The following is a 24,024-nucleotide window of genomic DNA, read 5'->3' as shown; positions in this document are numbered from 1 at the left end:
TCAGAGAGAAGAAGAAAAGTCATCTGAAGACAATGTCTATTTTGGAACTGTCAGTGATGATTCTGATATTGTTACCCTTGAGCCACCTAAGTTAGAAGAAATTGGAAATCCAGAAGCTCTAATTGTTGAAGAAGCACAGAGTCCAGAAGACTTTAACATGGGCTCTTCTTCCAGCAGCCAGTACACATTCTGCCAGCCAGAAACTGGTAAGAGCTGTGTAAAGAATACACTGATAGAGACTCAAGGTCTCCTATGACCACATTTTATATAATGGCCAAGTTTTTAATATATTTGAGATTTTTTGTAAAATCTACTGTTCTATCTAGTGTTTTCTTAGATTGTAGGTCCTAGAGCAGAATTGCTATAACAATAAATACCATCTTTTATTAAGTAAACGATGAAAAAAGATCTTCAAGGAGCTTTGTTATTATCTGAAACACTCTGAAATGCATTTGATATATTTTAGATATTTAAGGGTGGAAGATTGAGCCATTATAACTAAAAGCAGGAGAAAGTTAAGATTTCTACTTAAAATGGTACAAATTTTATATTCTAGAAATTGTGAAAGAAGCTTCTTATTGAAGTCTGTTAGATCCTTTCAACTGTTAATTATTTAACAAACATTTATTGAATGCTCCTTAATGTGCTAAACAGAGTTCAAAGAGCTGGCAGTACTTCAGTATCCCAAAGCCCCTGACCTTTGTATCTTTCATTTTAGATTGAGTTATGAAACTGTGCCTATTTTAAATCACGTTATTAACGCACTTAATGCCTACTGTTCAATGATTTGGAGGTTAAAATGTGAGTTCCTGAGCTAATTCCTTTCTATATTTCTTTGACTCAGCTTAAGGGATGTATATAACATCTTTCAAGGTGGACGTAAATATTTAGACACAAAGTTACTGGGAAATAAAAGAATCAAAGCTATCATTAACTCACAGTTATTAACCAACCCTTGTAACTCAGGGATGAATTGAGAGAAAGACAAGTTGGAACACTGCTAGTGATTCCAAAATTTCCTCATTTGATGCAAAAATAAGGACGTGTTTATTTCAGGTCATTTTCTTAGAGTTTACCATTCTTTAATACTTACATTTGCAAGAATCAGACAATGGAATTTCTGTTGTTCCACTTCAAACTAACAAAATGTCAAGTAGAGATTTTTACCTATCTCATTTAATGGCAAGTTATTTTCAATTAGTGTATCAGATTGCCTATAAACAGCTTAAAAACACTTTATTCAAATATTTAAATACTCATCTGGCATTCTCAGTGGTCAGCCTTTACCAGAATGGTTTATATAGTGTATTTATTACGAGGACTAACAAATTGACTTTAGAATCTTTTTCGTTTATCAAATTTTATTTGTTTAAATTCAGGATTCGCTCTATATTCAGGTAGTCTTCTTTCTTTCCTTCTTTCCTTAATTTTTTTGGAAGACTATAGATGCTGGTTTAATTTGAGAATATTCATGGGCCAGAAAAAGTAGTCACATTGAAGCAGGAGTATTGCAGAAGGGTCCAAGCAGACATTTAAGAAATTGATCCTACAAACCTAATTTTTTCAGGAACTTGGACACTCCAGAGCGCATTATTCTGGTTTTTATCTCCTTTCTGAACTTGGACTTCTTGGGGATTTTACAGTTCCAGTTAAGAGAAATATTACTAGGAGTATCTTTATCCATTGCTATTTGTCCTGAAGAAATGAATTATTTCAGTAAAGAAAGTGTTACATAAAATAATTTAAAAAAATTGAAAATATATAAATCAATTGCTAAGAGTCTTCATTCTCTCTCACCTATTTTTTGGTTTGTTAATCCCCTACTACCCATTGCCTGGGTATTTTGATTTTTCCTTTCCCTTCTTCTCCATCTCTGTAGGATTTCAAATTTTTTCTTCTTCTAAATTAGATTCTTGTGGCAATATACTCTTTGTTCATTTAAGAAAGCTATCCACTACCCCCGTACTGGACTCTCCCCCAAGAAAGCAAAGTTGGTAGTTGTGGAAAAGTTCGTATTGCATATATGTTTTTTTTAAAAGGCGTGATTGTTCAATTTTGATGGAATACAAATAACAATGTTGAGTGATAATTAAAATAAGTATTTTCAATTCTCTTTTTCCTTTTTAGTCTTTATAATAAAGCTTTATACATCTTTTTTTCCTGTTTATTCACAAAAGAAAGGTGGTGGGAGAAGCTGTGGAAGATTCCTGAATGCATAAGGGGATGGGATGATCAGCTGAAACCCCATGTTCCTAGTCAACTCGCTTTCCAAGGTGGTGTGACTAAATCCAATCAGCTTTTCTAGAGCTGAGTGTGCCGAGTCACATTTACTATTTACTTAGTGCTTTAAAGATAACTGTTGTCATCTCTGATACTCTAAACTGGTGTTCAAATTGATCTTGTAATAAAGCCGGCTAAGCTTATTGCATGCCTTTGCCTTGCCTGCATCTTGGACTATGGGCCAAATTAAGCTTTGAAAGAAATTTAAAAATCAAAATATTTTAGCTATTGGATGTATGGGTTAAAAAAGATGGAAGCATTAGATAGGATATTAATTTATTAATATGGATTGGGCCGGCTTGTTTACTTAGAATCATAATGAAGGTAGTATGCTAACATAGAATTAAATTTATTTAAGGAATTTTGACAAATGGTTTGTTTTTACATTTACCCATCTTAAAACCTCCAGCCATGATCTTGAATGCCTTTGTATTATGTAATGCTTTGTTTAAGTCTTCCTTTCTTTCTCTTTGTCCAAGAAATGTAACCTCACAGCTGAGGCGATGGCATCTGGGAAAAACTAGTGATCAAGAATAACCAGATAAACATGATGGGCATAAGGGGCATGACCAAAAGATTACTCAGTGGCATCTGTATCACTAAATATTAGGATTATTCCTTCATTCAGTAGTTCTTTTTGTCTTTGTGTGTGTTGTTGTCGGTGTGAAAGTTAACTGAATCCTCTGTGGCCCATCTTTAAAAAGTGCTGGCTGCCCCAAGTCACCAGCTTTCCTGTGGCATGGATAGCCTGTCGTCTGAAGAACTGTTTTGCTTTTCTGAAGCATGTATGTTTGTTGTTGGGAGCTCTTTGTATCAAATTGAGGTTCACAATTTATCCTTACCTTTGGTGCTTGCTTTTTTTTTTTCTTTCCTTCTAACTGGCCTGTGGAAATTATTACTGAGCCATCTAACTTTCGGTGTCAACATGTAGTTTATTGATTGATGGAACAGTGTTAACAAGTTCTACATTTGAAAAAAACTGAAGGTGATTTTGTTAGTGGATATATTGCCAGGACTTAAGATTTCTTACGGATTTTTTTGTTGTTGTTATTTACTGTTCTTTTCATAAAGGAGCAGCACCAGACTAGTCCTTACTATCGGAGATAGCTGTTGTGTCACTTCCTCATGCTGACATATTTACTAGAGGGTAAAATTCATAACCTTCTAGTAAGAGTGGCAGTCGAAGGGAAGGGCTCATCTGACTTCTGGAAACCTGTGTTAAACTATAGTGCTTTGAACGTTGATTGTGGACTCAAAGGATGGAAATGAAACTAGGGTCCAGATACACCCAAGAAAACTTTTGGTAGTTATTGTACTTTGTAAGTCACAGGAACTGTTCATATACCTCCCTGTGTTCCTTAAACAGTTGAGCTTAAATTATGTCTATTTGAAATTGAATGAAGAGAGTTTTTATTTCTTTCCAGAAATAGTATCTGTTTATGGCTCTAATAGCAAAGAAATTTAATAGGCTATGAGAATGATTGTTCTAACAGTGTAAACTATAAGAGAAGTTTAAAAAATAAAACCAGCTAGACCCTCAAAGGCACAGAATATGATTAATAGATTCTTATGTATCACAGTTGAAATCTTTTATGTTTTGGCTTTATGTTGATAAACCTGAAAACTTGATTATTTGTGTTGTTTTTGTTTTTGGCTGTCTTATGTAAAAGGGCACGTAGGGATGGCATTGATTATTCTAAATCATATTTATTGGAAAAGCTATTCTAAAATTTTTAATATTTACATTTTTCTTTTTAAAATAGTATTTTCATCCCAGCCTAGCGACGATGAATCAAGTAGTGATGAAACCAGTCATCAGCCTAGTCCTGCTTTTAGACGCCGCCGCGCTAGGAAGAAGACTGTTTCTAGTTCAGAATCTGAGGAACGGCTACTCCCCGAACAGGAAACTGAACCCTCTAAGGAGTTGTGTAAACGCCAGTTCAGCGGTGGTCTCAATAAGTGTGTTATACTTGCTTTGGTGATTGCAATCAGCATGGGATTTGGACATTTCTATGGTAAGTGTTTGAAAATTTGTTACATGTAAACAAATGGTGTGTATGGGCACTTGGCTAAGAGAGGAATTCTGGGATCTGTTTTTAGTGTCATCATTAAATATATGTCCTTGGAAAGCTTGCAATCTATTTGAGCCTCAGGTTTCTCATTTGGAAAATGGGGATAGTGCTACCTATCTCACTCACAAAGCTGTTTTCCCTTAGGTTAGGTGGTATTTAAGAAATGTAGGGATTTTTAGCATGCATGTTTGTTTCTTTTTTATTTTTTTTAAGATTTTATTTATTTGAGAGAGAGAAAGAGCGAGGGAGCACAAGCAGCAGGGAGGGGCAGAGGGAGAGGGAGAAGCAGGCTACCCGCTGAGCAGGGAGCCCCATGCCAGGACCCCAAGATCATGACCTGAGCTGAAGGCAGACGCTTAATGACTGAGCCACCCAGGTGCCCCTAAACTTTGCTTGTTATTATCCTTACTAGTGTTTATGTATATTATCTTTAATGCAAAGCCTTTAAAAGCGTCTTGGATGAAAAGAGGAAGGAATTCCATGTGGTATTATTTTTCACTGGGGAGCCTAATCAATGAGTCTTATTTAACATGTCTGTTTGTACAAAGATTAGACTGTTTGAGAACTGAACATTTCACACTCATTCACACACTCCGTATTAGAATTTTGAAAAAACACTTAAACGTTTTAGATCTTGTCAACTTTACAAATTTAAATTTGCCATACATGAAGTACTTCTAGGTTTTTGCTGATAGGATCCACAATTTAACTTTTGGAATATTCCTGTTTTGTTAGTTCCCCTTTTCAACAATGTCTTCCTTGTGCAAAAATTGAAGAGTTACATGTACCCTTTGTTAATTTGTGGAAAAGATACATTAAAAACATACATAGTCTAATGTTAGAATAAACTTAAGACAATCAACACTTGTTAAAGTCAGAGTCGGTAAAATGTATTTCTTCTTATTTAACTTTATATTGATAAAAATGAGCTTTTAGACTCCTGGTGGATGCCTGTTTGAATTTAATATTGAGATACTATAATTCGTATCCTCCCTTGAAGTTTATTGTAATGAGATTTGACTTGAAATAATATGCTTACTTTTGTTTATTATCTAGCTGGAACAAATGTATGAATGTATTTTTGAGAGTGATCTTTTTCCCCACAGGTAAACATGGAGGTAACAGAGGAGAAGGTCTCATCTTAATCTTTTTTTCTTACTAAAAAATTTGGACAGTGATTTAATGTTGATCCAGATTGCATTAAAACCCCACCAATTGCATGACCTTTAAGTATTTTGTAGAACAATGTAGAGAGGAGTGCTCTCAAAATTGAGAAATTGCTGCTCTGTTAAAAATTTTGGTGACTTGTAAAATTTAATGATAATATCTAATAAAACACTTTCCTATACTTTTAAAATTATCTTTTCAGAATATGAAAAACCTGGGTAATGTGAAATAGTTCTGCATGGTGATGAGATTGGCTCAGTGAACATATAAAAACTGTTAGTTTTTCAAGGTCACTGTTTAAAGGACATCACGTTTTTTTCTTAATTCTGGCACTGATCTCAACACTTTAAGAGCTCCTTTGAATTGATTTCAGAGCCAGTTTGAATTTCTCTTGCACCGTGAAGTTAGTCATTGCATACTCCATAATCAATCGTTTGCTTACTAATTATTTAACAAAAACATACTATTTAAGTGAATTACTCAGAACATTCGCCAACCTCAGCTCTTTATAAATTTGGAGAATCAGATCTATCCCAGAAGGAGGGGAAAATTAGCAGGATTGAGGGTAGTAAAACAGATTACTACAGGTATTTGGTACTGCTTCAGGTATAAAAGTTAAAAAAAAAAAATCTTCGTGTGTGAAGCACCTGTTTTCCTGATGCTTTCTTTACATTGTAGGCTACCTATATTCTAAATCATTAGTGGAGTTCAGTTGATTCAATTTTCTCATGGAGTTACTTTAAGTATTGATAGGCTAAGGCTCTTCAGACACTGTAACAGTATATCTACAGTGCTGAGTTATGTAGCACAGAAAAGAATCATAGCTCAAAAGCTATACTTACTGTCATCCTGGAGGTGGTAGGATTTGAGCAGAGTCTGGTCTTATGCTTATGCTAGGCAGAAGGAAAGTGGAGCATTCCAGCAATGGAGAACCTGATAACCTGAAAGTAAACTTTGCTGGGTTTGGGAGCAAGGAGAAGACTGACTGGACTACAGCAGAGTAGATAAAATAGAAATAGTGGAGTAAAACGTTGGAGTGCGTGGGCTGGTGTTATGTTGTAGAACATCTTGGAATCTGGGTAAGAGTTTGATTTATAGAGTAACCTCACGGAAATTTTAGAGGAAAAGAGCAAGGAGGCATATGGTATGGGAAAAATTAAGACAGTCAGTTAAGAGGGTTTGTAATCCTACTATTTGATCAGGGCCAGGGCGTTTACAATTATAGTGAAGATGGGGATGGAGAGAAGGTTAGTGACATAAGGGACACTGAAGTAATGGAAAACATAACTTTGAGCCAGGTTACTTGTGATATCGGTGGTTTACTTTTTAAATTCCAAGAAGTGTGCTAGCTGCTTTATTTTGGAATTGGGGGTGTTTCTAGGAAAGTTTTGCTAGATGATAAATAGATGGTGAACACAGTTTGGTTGTTTTGTTTTTTGTTTTTTTTTAAAAGATTTTATTTATTTGAGAGAGAGAGAATGAGAGAGAGAGAGAGAGAGCACATGAGAGGGGGAAGGGTCAGAGGGAGAAGCAGACTCCCTGCTGAGCAGGGAGTCTGATGTGGACTCGATCCTGACACTCCAGGATCATAACCTGAGCCGAAAGCAGTCGCTTACCCATCTGAGCCACCCAGGCGCCCCAGTTTGGTTTGTTTTTATCCAACTTTATTCTAGAATGGTTTAGGGCAGGTGTTAAGGTTCGATTTTTTTCATGAAGCCTCCCTCAAAATTGTGCCCAAACAGGCAGGTGGATGTATTGGCCAGAAGCTCTGGTAAGATTGGACTCAGAAGAGAAATCTTACAGCAGTGATAACAAAAACTGGGTTTTTATGATTAAGATAGGCAGATCTGTAGACATGACAAGAAGGCCAAAGATTGTACCTTGGGTGGTAACACTTTATAGTTAGGCGGCTAAAGATGTAGGGAAAAAAGCCCCAATAATTATTAGATAAAAGCCACAGAGCCAATATATGTTATGTGATAGTACTGCAAATTCAGATCTCAACACATAGTTTTAGGTTATTTTCCAAGGGGTAAAGGAATTCATCCTGTCAGCATTTTGAAAAGAAAGAGGTTTTCTGTTATTCTGGGAACTGAAAATGAATTTTCAACATTTAAAAAAATCTGAGATTCTTTTGAGTAATATTGAGGACGAATTTGCTATGCTTTTATAAATTGGAAAATTGAAAGAGAGGAAGGGAACCTTAACAAAAGAGTATCATAGCTGGTAACAGTTTGTAATTTGGCAAAATTTTCTTTAGTGTTTTTCAAGATTACTGAAGAAATTGAAAGTTAATTTTTTTTAGTAGTAGGGGAAGAAATAGTAAGCTATCATTACATCCTTTCATTACAAAATGCTGTGATATCTTAATAATAATAGTATGCCACTTGGTAGATGTTAAGGTCAAGGTTGCCAAATGCCTTTTGCCTTATTTTTGATTCAGTGTGTGTGTGTGTGTGTGTGTGTGTGTGTGTGTGTGTGTGTGTGTGTGTTTTCCTCTCTCATGCATGAAGCATGTAGCAGCATGTGAACAGCATGTCTTGGCAAATTAATATTTTAGTTTTTAGGGTGAAAATATAGGGAATCCTAGTTGGTTTAAGATTTATCACCGCAGGGATGGGGGTGATGGTACTCTAGTACAGACCTAACTAATGCAGAACTCTTATTAAATGATTTGGCTGTGAGAATAGTGAGTAATCACAGCCAGTTTTTTCCTTGTACTTTATGGGCTGTGTTACATCATTTACTAGGCAAAATATAGTGAGAAAAAAGAGACATTCTTATTTTTCCTTATTGACTTACATCCTGTCAATAGATTCCATGGTTTGTTTCTTTCCCTGTTGAAGACAATACTTTATGTACCGCAACAATCTCTCAAAAACAACAAACTTGAGTGCCCTCGATACAGTAAGATTAAAAATATTATATAAGCTTTTTTTATTTTTTTAAGAGTAACGTAGGTTGGCTTGTTTTAGTCAAAAGGATAGTGAACTGCTTAAATGTCCCTTGGTGTATGCTAAATAAAAAAAGTATATATATTAACCTACTTGGACTGATTTATATTAACATCCATCCACCACCATTTGATGAATGACACCATGAGATTTTACTTAATCTTTTGTTTATATAATCAGAGTTTTTATAGAACTGTGAAATGCTGGCCTTAAAATGATCCTATCCAGACTAATCAAATATATACAGATTAAATGTTTTATTATATGTTTTAAAATATTGGTCACCATAACATTTCTCATATATATGTGTGTGTGTGTGTATCCCTAATAAAAATTTTCATTTTTCAGGCACAATTCAGATTCAGAAGCGTCAACAGTTAGTCAGAAAGATACATGAAGATGAATTGAATGATATGAAGGATTATCTTTCCCAGTGTCAACAGGAACAAGAATCTTTTATAGGTTATAAGGTATGTACTACTAACAAACTTTATAAAAAAGAATTGTTAGCCAATAATTATTGGACTGTTCAGATACAAGTACAAAGCAGATTAGTAAGTCAATAACAATAATGCTGTAATTGTTGATTACTTACTATGTCCAAGTACTTCACATTCAGTATTTCTCTTCTTGCTTACCATAGCCCTGTGAATTAAGCAAGTATTAGCTTCATTTCATAGATAGGAAAGAGGTTCAAAAAAGTTAACTTTTCAGGGCGCATGGGTGGCTCAGTTGTTAAGTGACTGCCTTTGACTCAGGTCATGATCCCAGGGTCCTGGGATCGAGCCTTGCATTGGGCTCCCTGCTCAGCAGGAAGCCTGCTTCTCCCTCTCCCACTCCCCCTGCTTGTGTTCCCTCTCTCGCTGTGTCTCTCTGTGTCAAATAAATAAAATCTTAAAAAAAAAGTTAACTTTTCCGAGGCTAGCAATTGGCAAAGCTGAATTTATCTGACTTCAAAGATGTTATTTCTAACTACTATAATTAACATTATTTTTAATTAATAATATATATAGAAAACATTATTAACATTATTTTTACAGAACTAGCAAAACATTTTCAGTCTGTGAGAAAAAGGAGAGTTTGTAGCCTCTCTCTAAGATCTTTCCCTGATCAAGGGAAATAATCAGCCAGTACTTTTTCTTCAGTTTCTTGTTGGGTGTGATGGAAAAGAGAGCATGTTATACTTGCCTCCCTAAATTCACGTAATACCATCAGGACTGTGCTGTCCATTAACACCTGTGTGGGTTAATGAGGACCAGTGTAATTGCTGGTCTCCTCTCTGGTTCTTCACAAGAAGGGTATAGGGCTTGTAGAAAAAACGCAGGGTAGAAAAGTAAACAGTTCCTTTTTCCTTCCATTCCCCCAAATTTCCCTCACAATTGATGTATTCCTTATAGGGTTATGATTATATTTCTTTAGAAGACAGAATCCCACTTGACATCTCTATTATGTCTTTTTTCAGGCTGGGACTACGGATGTTATTTGTAAATAGTGTAGTTTTTCCTACCTTGATCAAAGGATGTTATAAAAAGAGTAGGCATTTTCTTCTTCACCACCATGGTTTCTGGTTCCATAGGATAATGTTGGCTTTTAGGAGACTGACTCTGCATAGATCTCTATTGAGTCAGTTCTTGTAGGCCTTTTACCTCCAGCTATTAAATGTGGTTTGGATTTTGAAGCTTCATGGGAGACCTGCCAGGATTTGCTTATCAGGCACTTCAAGATTATGAAGTTTACTGAATGCAGAATATACCCTCCAGTCATTCTGTGGTCCCTTGTGCTTTTGCATTTAAAGATAATGCTACATTAGTCTGTACTACTCCATGGTCCACTTCATTTATTTATTTATTTATTATTTATTTATTTATTTATTTATTAATTATTAACATATAATGTACTATTTGTTTCAGGGGTACAGGTCTGTGATTCATCAGTCTTACACAATACACAGCGCTCACAACACATACCCTCCCCAGTGTCCATGGTCCACTTCTGTTGGGTACTCGAAACTTGTTTTCTCTCCAGATGAAATGATTATAATGAAATTTTTAAAACAAATTTCTTTAGAGAGAGACAGAGAGTATGAGCGGGGTGGGGGGGCACAAATGGCAAGGGAGAGAGAGACTCCTAAGCAGGCTCCACGCTCAGCCCCAACTCGAGGCTCAGTCTCAGGATCTTGAGATCATGACCTGAGCCAAAATCAAGTTGGATGCTTAACCTACTGAGCCACCCAGGCACCCCTGATTACTGTGAAATTTTAAATTTTAATTTGTTCTTTGACGACTAATGAACCAGATAGTGAACTATCCATTTCAGATGGTAATTTTCAAGTGGAAATACTGTCATTTTACTAAAGGACATTTTTCTTTTGTTTCTATATACCCGATTTTTGGTCTGATTCAAATGGGATAACTGTAATGTCTGTGGTAAATTAAGTAAAACTTTAGGATCATTTGCTGATTTATATATAAGGTATTTTAACTGACTGGATAATATCTATAACCATTAGCCTATTTAAGCATATTGTTTAGTTTCTGTTTTGGTGAAAGTTTGTTACAAATATATATGTTGAAAGAGATATTCAAGGCTATTTTGAAATGCAGCAAAATTTTGTAAACTAATTGAACATGGTTTCCTCTCTTTCAAGGGTGCTTACTTCAGAGTTACATTGCTAATCTGGTGATATTCTCTTCAGAAAATTACTTGAAATCGGAGAAATTAGTTATAAATGTTACCAAGATTCAGTCCTCTAAGAAGTGCTGAGAGAACTTGTAGGACTTACCTGAACTTACTTTGGGATGTTAATTTGCACAGGGTGAAGATCTTTCAGATAGGACTAAGATTATTGAAATGTTTTCCTTTCAAAGAGTGCCAAGAATATAAATAGAATTTTTTGAATCCTCAGGTCATCTCTAGCTTATAATTTTCCTTTTTATAAAAGATCATCTCCTTCACCCAAGGGTCAGAGAGGCCTTTAGTCCTGCCCAAATTCTCTTTAGGAGACTTCTCAGGAGAGATTGGAGTTCTGTAGTCAGAAGATAGACCGGTCTCCTTTTCTCCTGACTTGTAAGTGGGCCTAGAAACCGTTAAGGCTTTCATATGATTATGGAAAATAATCAGTAATCACTAATAAACACTAATCAGAAGTACCCCTAGCTCTATTTTCGAAATCTTACTAGGGATAAACCAGGCTCTAGCTCATTTTTTCCAGTTTTTAAATGCTTCCAGCGTGCTGTTGTTATTTTGATGTAGCTCTGTGCTGTGCACTTTCTTGCATATGAACCTTGTATTTTCTGAAATTTATGTATTGAAATATATATATATATATATACTCTACAAATATATATATATATATATATATATATATATATATATACTGCATAAAGGATAGTCTCTGCCGAAATAGATACTAAAAATTTATGAGTATTGGTTACATAGGATTATGTCTTAAAGATTTGAATTGAGCTTTTAAATGAAGTATTTGACATTCTTCTTCTCTTTCAAAAAATTTAGTCTTTGAAGGAAAACCTTGCAAGATGTTGGGCCCTTACTGAAGAAGAGAAGACGTCCTTTGAAACTCAGAAAAAGAACCTTGATACAGAAAATCGGTATTTAAGAATATCTCTGGAGAAGGAAGAAAAAGCCTTATCTTTATTACAGGAAGAGTTAAGGAAACTAAGAGAACAGATTAGGATATTGGAAGATAAAGGGACAGGTACTGAATTAGTCACAGAAAATCAGAAACTTAAGCAGCATCTGGAAGAAGAAAAGCTGAAGACACACAGCTTCCTTAATCAGAGGGAGACTCTTTTGGCAGAAGCAAAGATGCTAAGGAGGGAACTGGAGAGAGAACGACTAGTAACCATGGCTTTAAAGGTGGAACTCCAGCAGTTAAGCTCGAGTGAGTCATATGGCAACCCAGACTCTCCTAATGTATTGACTGAAAAAAAGGAAATAGAAGTCTTACGGGAAAGACTCACTGAGCTGGAGCAGAAGCTAAACTTTGAACAGCAGCGTTCTGATTTGTGGGAAAGACTGTATATTGAGGCAAAAGATCAAAATGCAAAACAAGAAACCGATGGAAAAAAGAAAGGGAGCAGAGGAAACCACAGGGCTAAAAATAAATCAAAGGAAACATTTTTGGGTTCAGTTAAGGAAACATTTGATGCCATGAAGAATTCTACCAAAGAATTTGTGAGGCATCATAAAGAAAAAATTAAACAGGCTAAAGAAGCTGTGAAAGAAAATCTGAAAAAATTTTCAGATTCAGTTAAATCCACTTTCAGGCATTTCAAAGATACCACCAAGAATATCTTTGATGAAAAGGGCAATAAAAGATTTAGTGCCACAAAAGAAGCAGCAGCTAAAAAACCAACAACAGTCTTTAGTGAATATTTACACCCACAGTATAAGGCACGTACACAAAACCAGAATAAAGGCCCTACTCTGCAAAGAGAGGGAAGGAAAGAAAAGCCAATTCACTTTGAAGAATTTAGAAAAAATACAAATTCACAGAAATGCAGTGCCGAGCATGACTGTAGTGAAAATTATGATTCTTTCAGAAAGTCTTGTTCTGGTGTATTTGAATGTGCTCAACAGGAATCCATTAACCTTTTTAATATGAAAGTGTTGAATCCTGTAAGGATAGATGAATTTAGACAGTTAATTGAAAGGTATTTATTAGAACAACTGGATAGTTTTCATCATTGGAAAGAACTTGATCAATTCATCAATAAGTTTTTCCTAAATGGTGTCTTTATACATGATCAGAAGCTCTTCACTGACTTTGTTAATGATGTTAAAGATTATCTTAAAGACATGAAGGAATATCAAGTAGATAATGATGGAGTGTTTGAGAAGTTGGATGGATATATATATAGACACTTCTTTGGTCACACTCTTTCCCCTCCATATGGACCCAGGTCGGTTTACATAGCACCATGTTATTATAATAGTTTTTAACATTTATAGATTGGGTAGCATTTTTATCATTTTAACATCTTGGAATGTTACTATCCTTAAAGTACTTTTTGTAAAGGAAAAAAAAAGTGCTATTTGTAAAAGTACTTTATTGCCAGAGAATTTAGAATAAATTAAGTTGAAAGGTACAATTTTAAGTTAGTAGCTACTACAAACTGAAAATTTCATATGATCAGTTTGACTTGAGCAAATAGTTTAATTTCTGCCTTAAAAATGAGCTAAGGATATGCAAATCTTCTTTTAGCCTCTTGTTTTTCATTCTAGTTTATACGAAAAGATAATCGTTTTAAGTGAAATGATTTTTCTTTGGTCTTTTATTTATTTACTCACTTTGGGAAGCTAGGATGAACAATACAGATTTCACTCTGAAATCGGAAGAGCTCATAGGTAACAATTTGGATTGGCCCCCTTATTTGTCTATTCCATTTACCAACTAAATTATGATACTTAATAAGTTACTATTGTTTATAAAGGTAGAGGCAGACTTAGTAAGCCACAAGTTATAATGTGTGTGCTTTATATACATAATTTCTAAAAATATCTATTGCTTATCAACTTTATATTCTGTAACATGAAACTCGCCTAATCTTCAAATGTTAGCTTTATTTTTTATCTTTGAGTTATATTTATCTTTTTTGAATAAATGTAATGTGTCTATAAAATAATGAGACTGATTCTGATGTCTTCAGTCTTTAAATATCTAGTGCCTAAATGAGCAAGACATTGTGAGGCTGCCCTGACAAAACATGAAAAATTCTTGCCATCAAGGAGCTCACAAGCTTTTGGAGAGTTAGGTAAATAAAAGAAATGAAATGGAGGTGTTGGAGGCACATTGTGTATGGCGGCCTCAGCCTGGAGATGTTTGGGAAGGCTTCAGGAGTGAGGTGGTCTTTGAACTGAACTTTAAATTGGTTTTTGAAGGTGAATTGGGAGTTTGCTAAGCAGATAGAGTAGGATATTCTCTCTCAAAGAGAACTTCATTTGCGTAGATTTGGAGATGTGGACAGGCCACTTTAAGGAGGCAAGGTAGTGCTGGGGTATGAAAAGAAAAGATACAGATCTTTTGTGAAGATCTGAAGGACCTCATTTTGTGCTAAAGGACTTGCCTTATTGCATTTTGGATCACTGGCAACAGTGTGGAGGGTTGGTTGGAAAGAGTGAAGCTAGAAGCTAGCCGGTGGTCTTTGAAAAAATACAGACATGAGCTGATGAGTATCTGAACTAGGGTAATAGTAGGAGTGGGAAGGAGACAGATTTGAATAATATATAATAAGTAAAATTGGTGGCATTTCTTGTGAAAGAAAAGTAGAAACAATTGCAGATTTCAGGGTTGGGTCATTAGTTGGATACCGGCATCACTAAGATAAGGGATACCAGATGTTTTGGGTAAGGGGAATTGGAAAAGAGAATTGTGCTTGTAGGTACCTATTGACAGCCAAGTGTAAAGAATTAGTTGGCCATTAGTTACAGGACTCTTTCTAGCCCAGACTGTGTGTGTGTGTGTGTGCGTGTGTGTGCGCGCGCGCGCGTGCGCGCACGTATAGATCGTCTAGGCTGGGGGTGTTTTATCAGACTGCTGGGGCACACTAACACCTATGGGGTTATAGAGAAAGAAGGCTGAGAATACCAGAGTGTGATGGCAAGAAAATCCAAAGATCATCTCAAGTGAAAAGAATATATAAGTGTGTCAAATGCTTTAAACATTAAACAAGAGACTGGATTTCTTGGTTGGGGAATTGGGTGGCCATGAATGGCATTATGGACTGTTTCAGTGAGGCAGTGACAGAAGCAGCCTGATCATACGGAGTTTGAGGAAAGTAGTAGAAATAAACCTTGTTTATGAACCTTAGCTGTGGCTGTAGGAGAGCAAAAAGAAAAAGAGACTTTCTTTAGTTTGTAAGAGATATATACATATTCCAGCTGAGGGATGAAGCCAATGGGGAGGGATTGATTTTGAATGAGAAGAGAAATAATGGAAACACATCTCATTATTTTATTGTCACATTTCTATTTAATCTGTTGAGTATTTCCCTTTTTTGCCACTACAGTATATTTGTCTATTTTTTCTGTAGGATAAAATTATAATACTGAATCTTTCTGGTATGGTTGTGTTAGGATTATACTTCAGATTAATTTAACATCCTTTTTCAGAGTGTTCAGATAATAGATTAATGGAGAAAAAAACATTAAAATTGTTTCTTGTTTAAATTTAACTCTAACATAGATGAAAAATGTGTTTACTGCTTTCAGTCGACCAGATAAAAAGCAACGTATGGTAAATATTGAAAACTCCAGGCATCGAAAACAAGAGCAGAAGCACCCTCAGCCACAACCTTATAAAAGGGAAGGTAAATGGCATAAATATGGTCGCACTAATGGAAGACACATGGCAAATCTTGAAATAGAATTGGGGCAGTTACCTTTTGACCCTAAATACTGATCATCATGATTAAGTTCAATTAGAAAACGGTAACAGAAACATGGATGCTTTCTACAATGTTTGGTGTTGAAACTAAAATGAAATTATCAAGATAATGTCTATCATTTCTAAGTATCAATTTGATGACTGTTATTCAGAAGCATCAAGCAAAAGCTTACTAACTTGCATTTTCCTTGTAGTTTAGCTTTGCTGAATTTTTTTTTGGCACTGGAAATGTTCAACTGTAGTTTCAAGGAAGCCAGGCATGCAACAGATTTTGTGCATGAAAAGAGTCTTCCTTTCAGCGTATGAGCTTAAAGCAAGCTCAAATCATATGACAAAGTGTAATTAACACTGATATTTATGTTAAATTTGCAGTAGAGCTTGAAAAAAGAACATTGTGATGGAATTTCATCTTTAACATTTTATAATCTTACACTTGCTTCTTGTCTTTTTGTGGGTTCAAGAGCCCGTTGACTTGTGAAGAATTTGCTGCCTTCTTATGAGCTTGCTGACTTGTTCTCTTGTGAAATTTCTTGCACATCTGAATATTGTGGAAGAAACAATAAAACTACACCATGAGGAAAACTAAAGGTCTTTATTTAAAATCTGGCATTTGTATTAATATATTTTATACTTTGTGATATTTTTCATACATTTCCTCAGTAGTGATATTTGGTAAAGCAGTTCAGTGGTTTTTTGCTAGTTCCACAAATCTTACCCAGTGTTTACAGGCATATTTATGCAGCATCTGAATGTCTGTACCCAGCACAATGTCTATTTCTTTAGGAAAGATTTAAACACAGTTCAGAATTTCATCTTCTGTTGAGTGTCCCGTTTAATTTCCGTTCATAGACATATATGTGACTTCCAGTTTGACCTTCTGGCAAGTGAGTGTGGAAGAACACAGCAGTTCTCTCATAGTTGCTTGAAATTAGGAAAGCACTTATTTCCTAGAAGTAAATAAATGTTTAAGTAAATAAAGGCTATATTTTCTGAGTACTGTTTCAAGAATTTTAGAATGACCTGATTTGTGCCTCTACCACTTTTTTCTTAATAAAACTATAGTTTCTTTTTAATCAGTTAATTTTAGAGAGTGAGAGAGAGCACAAGTGGGTGGGGAGGGGCAGAGGGAGAGAAAATCTCAAGCTGACTCTGCACTGAGCACGGGGCCCGACATGGGGCTCAATCTCATGACTGAGATAACCGCGAGATCACGACCTGAGCCAAAACCAAGAATCAGACACTTAACCAACTGTGCCATATAGCAATATAGTTTCTTAATAAAAGAATTAACTCATGGTAAGTAACATATATATCTTGGTAGTTATAGAACTGGGATGGATTTTGACCAGGGAAAATAACCAATTACAAAATACGGGGCTTGAAAGGCACCATAAAAAAGTTATGTTGTCTGTTTACCTGAGTGCTGAACTGGAGGTGAAATAGTTTTCCCCTTTTTCATGTTTCCTTACCTCCTCTAAAATGCTGAAGATGATCAAGTGAGTAGGCAATGTTGAATCATTGTGAAACTCTTTATCTAGCCAGTTTAAGGGATTCAGATAGAATATATCTGCTTCATCAAGGTACTGACTTTTTCCAGTCAGATCTGGGGGACATTGGAGAAATCTCATTGGAAGTGGGTAGTGGACATGGCTGTAAAGAGAAAGTTACCATTATAGTTACATGAAGTTAAAATGGTGAAAGTTTTCAATTACTCTCACGATTTATCATGTTCACATAACAAAATGTGAAGTCTGAATCTAAACTGGGTCCCATTAAGGTTAAGAAGCAAGCCTTTAATGTAGTTTTCTCAAAGATGTATGATAGGATTCTTAGACCACGTGCCTGCGCAGCAGCAGCATAACCTTCAAGTCCAAACTAATGCATGAAACTCCATTTCAAGGTGGGATAGGAAGTCAGCAGTGTGGGAGACCCCGTATTCTCCAACCTTAGTATGCTTTTCCAGGAAAGGCCTGAAGTGGGTGACTTATTAATGAGAATAATTCTCCATAGGCTTAATTGGCAAGGTAGAAAACTTCATGAACCAGAAAGGATTCTTGCTTTCTTCCCTTTCTGCTCTAAAAGGGGATGGATCACATCTTTGAAAAGTTGTTCCTGTGTGGGTTTTGTTGTTGTTCTATATTTATATAAATAGATTGAGTAATAGCATATGTTCACTGATTCAAATCCAAATAAGTAATGGTTTTATTGTGGCACAGAAAGACTAGACTGCAGTAAAAAAGATGGACTGATGAATTACGACAACTTAGTTACTTGGGCCCTGCAAAAGCCATGTTTATAACTGCCGAAGGAAAAATACACACGTGATAGAGGTTTATGTTATCTATGAACTGCATACAAAGTAAATTTACACAAGACCTAACACTTGACGACTTGTATAATTTAGGAGAGGAAGGTCTTATTCAGGGAGAAAACCCAAACAAGCTGAGAAAACAGCTGTAAGCTTTCTACTCCAAAGTAGGCATTAGAGATTTTTTTTGCTCCATTGTGCAGTTTGAAAAATATAAGATGAGAACTTGATGAACTACTCAAAGCGGAGACATCAACTATACAACCATGTACGGAAAGCATCTTCATGCCTCTAGAATTCCTGTTCTCTGCCATGTTACTGCTAATATGAGCGTGGAGGGAGAGTGAGCGTCCCGCTCTCAGCTCTAGTCTTTTTTATATAGTAGTTGAACCTCAATTTGAAGGGATATTTGGGTCTGACATCTAACCTGTGGCTTTTGCTAGGCAGTCCCAACTTTCCAAAGTGTGTATTAATGATTAGCATTAATGATTCAGTTAATTTAACGCTTTTGCAAAACTCTACTTATCTTAAAATTATAACAGCTTTGATATTCAGTTAATTGAATGTGCACATGGAAAATTAACTTCAGACTGTTTAAAGCCAGGTTAAGTAGACGTAGAACTTTTTCAAGGAAAGCAGTTTGCTTTACCCTTGTACTGTTGTTAGGTAATTGGAAGCATGGAAGCATAGGACCAGATGGATTTCTTTTTAAACGTCCTGCATAGTTAAGGCAGTTTTAGTATTGTATTTCTCAGAAATACTTAATTCAAGCATTAGAATATCATCTAATTGAATTTCCTAATTTTTATAGGTGAAACAACTAATATAAAGAGAGATTCAAAAAAGACTGGTTTAAGACCAGGGCAGTGGTCCAGCAGTAAATGTGGAGTAGAATCTAGTGTTTTGAGATTAATAAAAAATTTTAAAAATAGAAGCTATATTACAAAGATTTGTAGTAAGCTCAATGATAATTTCTTTTAATATGGTTACCTTCAAATAACCTATAAAATATTTTATATTACATTTAAAGCAGATCATTTAAATGTAAGTCATTCACATTTTTAAAGTTTATTTAAAAGTGGTATATGATTTTTATTGACATACTTCAAATGGCTTTTAAAATTCAGTGAATATGTATGGATAGAAGTTTCAGATTTCTTAGTCATTTGATCAGTTATCAATTAAACTCAGGAACCTGAAAGGAATTTTAAAGTAGTTCGTTTCATTTTCTTAATAGCATATAGTGGAACAACTTTTATTACCTATAATAAGGAGTAGAGTGGCAAGGCATCATTATAAATACTGAAGCTGGAGATTTATTGGGATTATTGTAACAGAGTTCTTGAATATAAGTCATGACATCAAGAGTACCCCGTTGATGAACTAAACCAGTATAGAGGGCGAGGAACATATTCGATAAAAACAGAAAACTGAGAGCTGGTTTCTTCCACGTTTTCAGGTGGTTTAGTGAGTACCCTGTAGGAAGATAAACATGTTGAACCATAATACTGGCATTCTTGTTTTAGGATAGCTAAGTAAATGTTAACTGCAAATACATTTGTAATCTTTAATGGAAGTAGCACAAACTGAAATGGTGTCATGGAGAAACAAGAAATAAGCAATAGGTATCTTTATAATTTCTCTAACCATTCACTGTCATTGTCCTCAGGTCTTTACCTTTTTCTAGAAAAAAGAAGGATAGTGGAAAAAGAATGGCGAGGGAGTCCAACAAACCCAAATTTGAATTCTAACTCTGGCACAGGTTGCTTTCTTTACTTTGCTGAGCGTTACTTTCCCAATCTGCAAATGGGATAACAGTAACTTTTCCAAGTATTAGAAAAAACTTAACATTCCGTGCTTGTCCTGGTACATAGTAGTTCATTTATCTGTCTCTTCTCTTTAATCTCCCAAGCACTAGCAATGGATGGTGTACATATAAGTCTCCATAATTCTGGAGGAAGTGTGGCAGAGTGTCCTCTTAGAAAAATACACCACTGAGAGATTTTCAGTAGTTACCCATGCCACCATTTCTGAAAGAAGCATGTCTTGTCTTTCACTACAGTGTTGGGCAATTTGGAGATGCTGAACAATTTCTTTTTTAATTTGTAAAAGTAATTCTTGCATGTGGCAAAAAAAAACCAAGCAGAACAAATAGAGTAACTGAAAAGTAAAAGTTCCCGCCCCCTTCCCATAGTCCTCCTCCCCTGCAGTAGTCACTGATAATGAGCAAATAAGGATCTGTTGAAAATACCCATAAAAAGCAGCCCTTTGCATTGGAAAAGAATAAGCTTATTAATGAACTTGACATTTTGTTCATACTCCACATGTACTGTCTCCAGATAATTGTTCTTTTGGAATTTGAGTATCCAGGGTCCAGTCTGTGGCCTGCCTGAAGTTTTAGCACCAATTCCCACTGGGGCCAAGGTACTGTTTTCCATGATCATCACCTAACTGACTGCTATCAGCTGTCTTAGCTTGGTTCAATCACTGAAAATAATTGAACATGAATAAAATTAATTTTGAACTGTTCCCGTTTAAGGACACTAAACATAAAGTTGGCCTAGGAGGGACTGTTTCAAAAACAGGAGTAAATTAAGACCTGTAATTTACTTGAATCACATCTAGTACTTCACATTAACTGAAGACACTCATTCTTTCAACTTACCATTGTTGTAAATTAAAAAGACAGTATGAACATTCAGTTTAGGAAAAACTGGATACCTTTTGTTGTACACTTAAATGTATCTTAATTAGGTATGGTGGCTTTACAGCTCTTTGATCTGTCTTCATTGTTTTGAAGATTATAAAAATATATTGTATATAAATAATATATAATAATTGAAAATTTAGCTATTGAAAATAATAAAATATTTCATCTATTCCAAGACATCTGAAACCTGCCACTTGATAGCTGAACCAAATTTGGCTAAGAAATCTTACATGCTCAATTTCGTTCCTCCAGGAAATGTTTTAGATAACATTACCTATAGTTCATTCTATTCATTTGTTGGAATATCACACATCCCTCTCACTTACTACTACTTGAAGTAGCTGATTAGCCAAAACACATTCTAAAAAGTAGTGTGATAAATGAGGGAAGATCAAGAAAACTAAACCTACATTTAAAATATATATATAAATTTATGTTTGCAGTAGCAAAATGAGGAACCTACTAAAAGTTTGAGAACTAGAATTAGCTTTATTAGAATGGAAATAGAATTCCAGAAGTTCTCTTATTTGTAATATCCAGTCACAGAACTAATAGACCAGCAAGCTTAAAAGCTGTGCTTTCTTGAGTAGACAGGAAGAAATCCCCAAATATACCCTGTGGCCTCAGATTGCAAAAAGCTACATTAAAGCCTATCCTGGCAAGCACTTTAGAAGACAACTTGCCCTCAGGAATATTCAAATGAAGTGTAACTTGGACATGTGTGAAATGTTCACTCATCAACAGTCTGTTCACTCACTAAATGTTCCTTGAAAGCTTTTCGAAAAACGGGCATTAGGGATACAATGGTATGGTGACTGATCTAAAACTGGAGTGCATGGTGGTGAATGCTGTAAAAATGGCATTTTGGGTAGAATGTTGGAAGAAAATGTGCTTGTATTTCCAGCTGCTTTAGTACGGAGAAGAGTCATAAGTCAGCTAATGCTTATGTTTCATATTGTCTTTGTTGTGATATTAGGATGGATCCTTTCAGAGAGAACTGAATCTCCCTATTATTTGGGAAAAAATATACAGAAAATGTTGGGAAGAGAAGGAAAGAAGGAACAGCTGAACAGACCTGGATTTGAATATTCCCAGGGTTTTCAAACTATCTGACATTGAACATTCTCAAGGGGATTTCAGAAACTGGAGTTGTTAAAAATTAACAGTTACAGTTCTAGTCTGCACCACAAGAGAAGCTTAGGATTCAGTTTTCTTACAGGGAAGCAGTATGATTTCTTCAAAATTTAAAAAAAGGTAACAAGATCCTAGTAGCTGCTGTCTAGTAAGTCTATGTAACTGTACGTACAAATAATAATGGAGTACTCACTGAAAGGATCCACCCTAAAATGAGCTAGCTTCAGAATGGCATAGTCAGCACAATGTAATGTAAGCATTATATAACCTGAAATGTGAGACCCCTCTCCCAATTACTGAAGATTCTGCGAACACAAGCTTTCTTCTGTAAACCACTTAGAGAAATCTTGCAGCCTCTCGTAATTTCCGTGAGAATAAAGACTTAGTATGAACACGGGTGACTACTTGTCCGAATCTAAATTCATTCCTTCATTTCACATACAGTAGTCCCCCCTTCTCTGTGGGGGATACATTCCAAGACCCCTGGGGAATGCCTAAAACTGCCAGTAGTACAGAACGCTATACTCTGTTGTTGTTTTTTTTTAATATTTATTTATTTGACAGAGACTGAGAGAAAGAACACAAGCAGAGGGGCACGGGAGAGGGAGAAGCAGGCTTCCCGCCAAGCAGGGAACCTGATGCAGGGCTCAATCCCAGGACCCTGGGATCATGACCTGAGCCAAAGGCAGAAGCTTAACGACTGAGCCACTCAGGCGTCCCTATACTCTTTTCCTATATATACCTATGATGAAGTTTGACTTACAAATTAGGCATGGCAAGAGATTAATAATAACAGCTAATAGTAAAATACAACTGTAACAGTATACTGTAATAAAAGTTGCATGAATGTGGTCACAAAATTTCTTATACTGTAGCCATCTTCCTTGTGATATGAGATGGTAAAGTACCTATGTGATATGAAGTATGGTAAATGATGTAGGCATTGTGATGTAGTGTTAGGCTACTACCGACCTGAGGATAGGTCAGAAAGGGGATCATCTGCTTCTGGATCGTGGTTGGCACAGGTTACTAAAATTGTGGAAAGTGAGTAGTGAATAAGGGCATGCTACCATAGTAACTCTTTCTAACTCAATGCTAAATAACATTCCAGAATTTTTAATTTGCTCCTGTTATCTATGCCAACAAAAAGATACATAAAAGAGGAAGTTGTAAGAATTTATAAGACTGATAGTTATCTCTGGGAAATGGAGCTAGATGATTAGAGAATGACACTATAGGGTTTTTTCTTTTTGTACCATGAGTTTATAATAAACACACTGGGTTCTTATCCAATCACTATCATCAAACCACTGTTACAGTTTTAAATCCATTATGTCCCAGCTGACTACTCTCCAGGATAAAATCTAAAAACTTGAGTATATAAGGCCCTGCATGAGTTGGTTCCTTCTTTATTCAGCCTTATCTCCTAACCATCATATGATTTATCTTGATACACACAGTTACTTTTTAAGTTTTGGATACTTTGTGTTACAATCTATTGTTCTGCAAGGACTGATGAATTCCTTCTTACCAAGGTAAGGTTCATTGGAATGGAGGGGATGAGAAAGTCAGGGACCATTCATTACTGATCCCATCAAACACAGGGGTAGGAAGGATGCACCCTTGTTTTGACAAGACAATAGAAAACCCAATCTAAAAGCCCACGAAAAAGATCTCTACCAAGTTCTACCAATCAGAGATGTTTCTCTGGGAAAGCTGTTCAGTTAACTTCAATTCAGTGTTTACATGAAAAAAACAAAAAGTGGTTTAATTCTGTGATGGAACATACAGGAGAATGGGCCTGGGAAAGAGAGACGTAATTAAGAACAATAAGGAGAATACTGGGCACAGAGGTATCAGGAAGAATTTTATGTTGCTACTTTGCTAAGGAAATAAAGCTATTTTCATATAAGTCCTAACTAATGCCAAAAACAAAGATGTTTAAGGGCATTATTAGCATTTTATGTAAAGAGATAAATTATCAAAATAACCAC

The 24,024-nt window shown here is 35.6% G+C and overlaps 2 protein-coding genes across 5 annotated transcripts in view; one reads left to right on the top strand and one right to left on the bottom strand.

The window, feature by feature from the left end:
• CCPG1 (cell cycle progression 1) overlaps nucleotides 1-24,024 on the top strand; it is a 55,748-nt gene that overhangs the window by 21,785 nt on the left and 9,939 nt on the right. For 2 of the 4 annotated variants that reach the window (XM_028099896.2, XM_088024802.1), the window contains 5 exons: nucleotides 5-206; nucleotides 4,044-4,295; nucleotides 8,822-8,943; nucleotides 11,987-13,395; nucleotides 15,704-16,871. In XM_028099896.2, coding sequence (XP_027955697.1) covers nucleotides 5-206; nucleotides 4,044-4,295; nucleotides 8,822-8,943; nucleotides 11,987-13,395; nucleotides 15,704-15,893 — 2,175 coding nt within the window. In that variant the 3' untranslated portion in view covers nucleotides 15,894-16,871. Of the gene's footprint in view, nucleotides 1-4; nucleotides 207-4,043; nucleotides 4,296-8,821; nucleotides 8,944-11,986; nucleotides 13,396-15,703; nucleotides 16,872-24,024 lie in introns of those variants that run through there. The other 2 variants (XM_088024803.1, XM_028099897.2) reach the window with 2 other exon arrangements.
• PIGB (phosphatidylinositol glycan anchor biosynthesis class B) overlaps nucleotides 16,456-24,024 on the bottom strand; it is a 37,684-nt gene continuing 30,115 nt past the window's right edge. The window contains exons 10-12 of the mRNA XM_088024805.1: nucleotides 19,449-19,662; nucleotides 17,348-17,528; nucleotides 16,456-16,825 (exon numbers count right to left, since the gene is read on the bottom strand). Of these exons, the coding sequence (XP_087880931.1) occupies nucleotides 16,688-16,825; nucleotides 17,348-17,528; nucleotides 19,449-19,662 (533 nt within the window). The 3' untranslated portion in view covers nucleotides 16,456-16,687. The remainder of the gene's footprint in view (nucleotides 16,826-17,347; nucleotides 17,529-19,448; nucleotides 19,663-24,024) is intronic.

The sequence above is a fragment of the Eumetopias jubatus genome, unplaced genomic scaffold (genome assembly GCF_037043125.1).
Source record: "Eumetopias jubatus isolate StellerSeaLion01/CBP00866 unplaced genomic scaffold, mEumJub1_p1.0 scaffold_7, whole genome shotgun sequence".
Lineage (NCBI taxonomy): Eukaryota > Metazoa > Chordata > Mammalia > Carnivora > Otariidae > Eumetopias > Eumetopias jubatus.
This window is presented reverse-complemented; position numbering and strand designations above follow the sequence as displayed.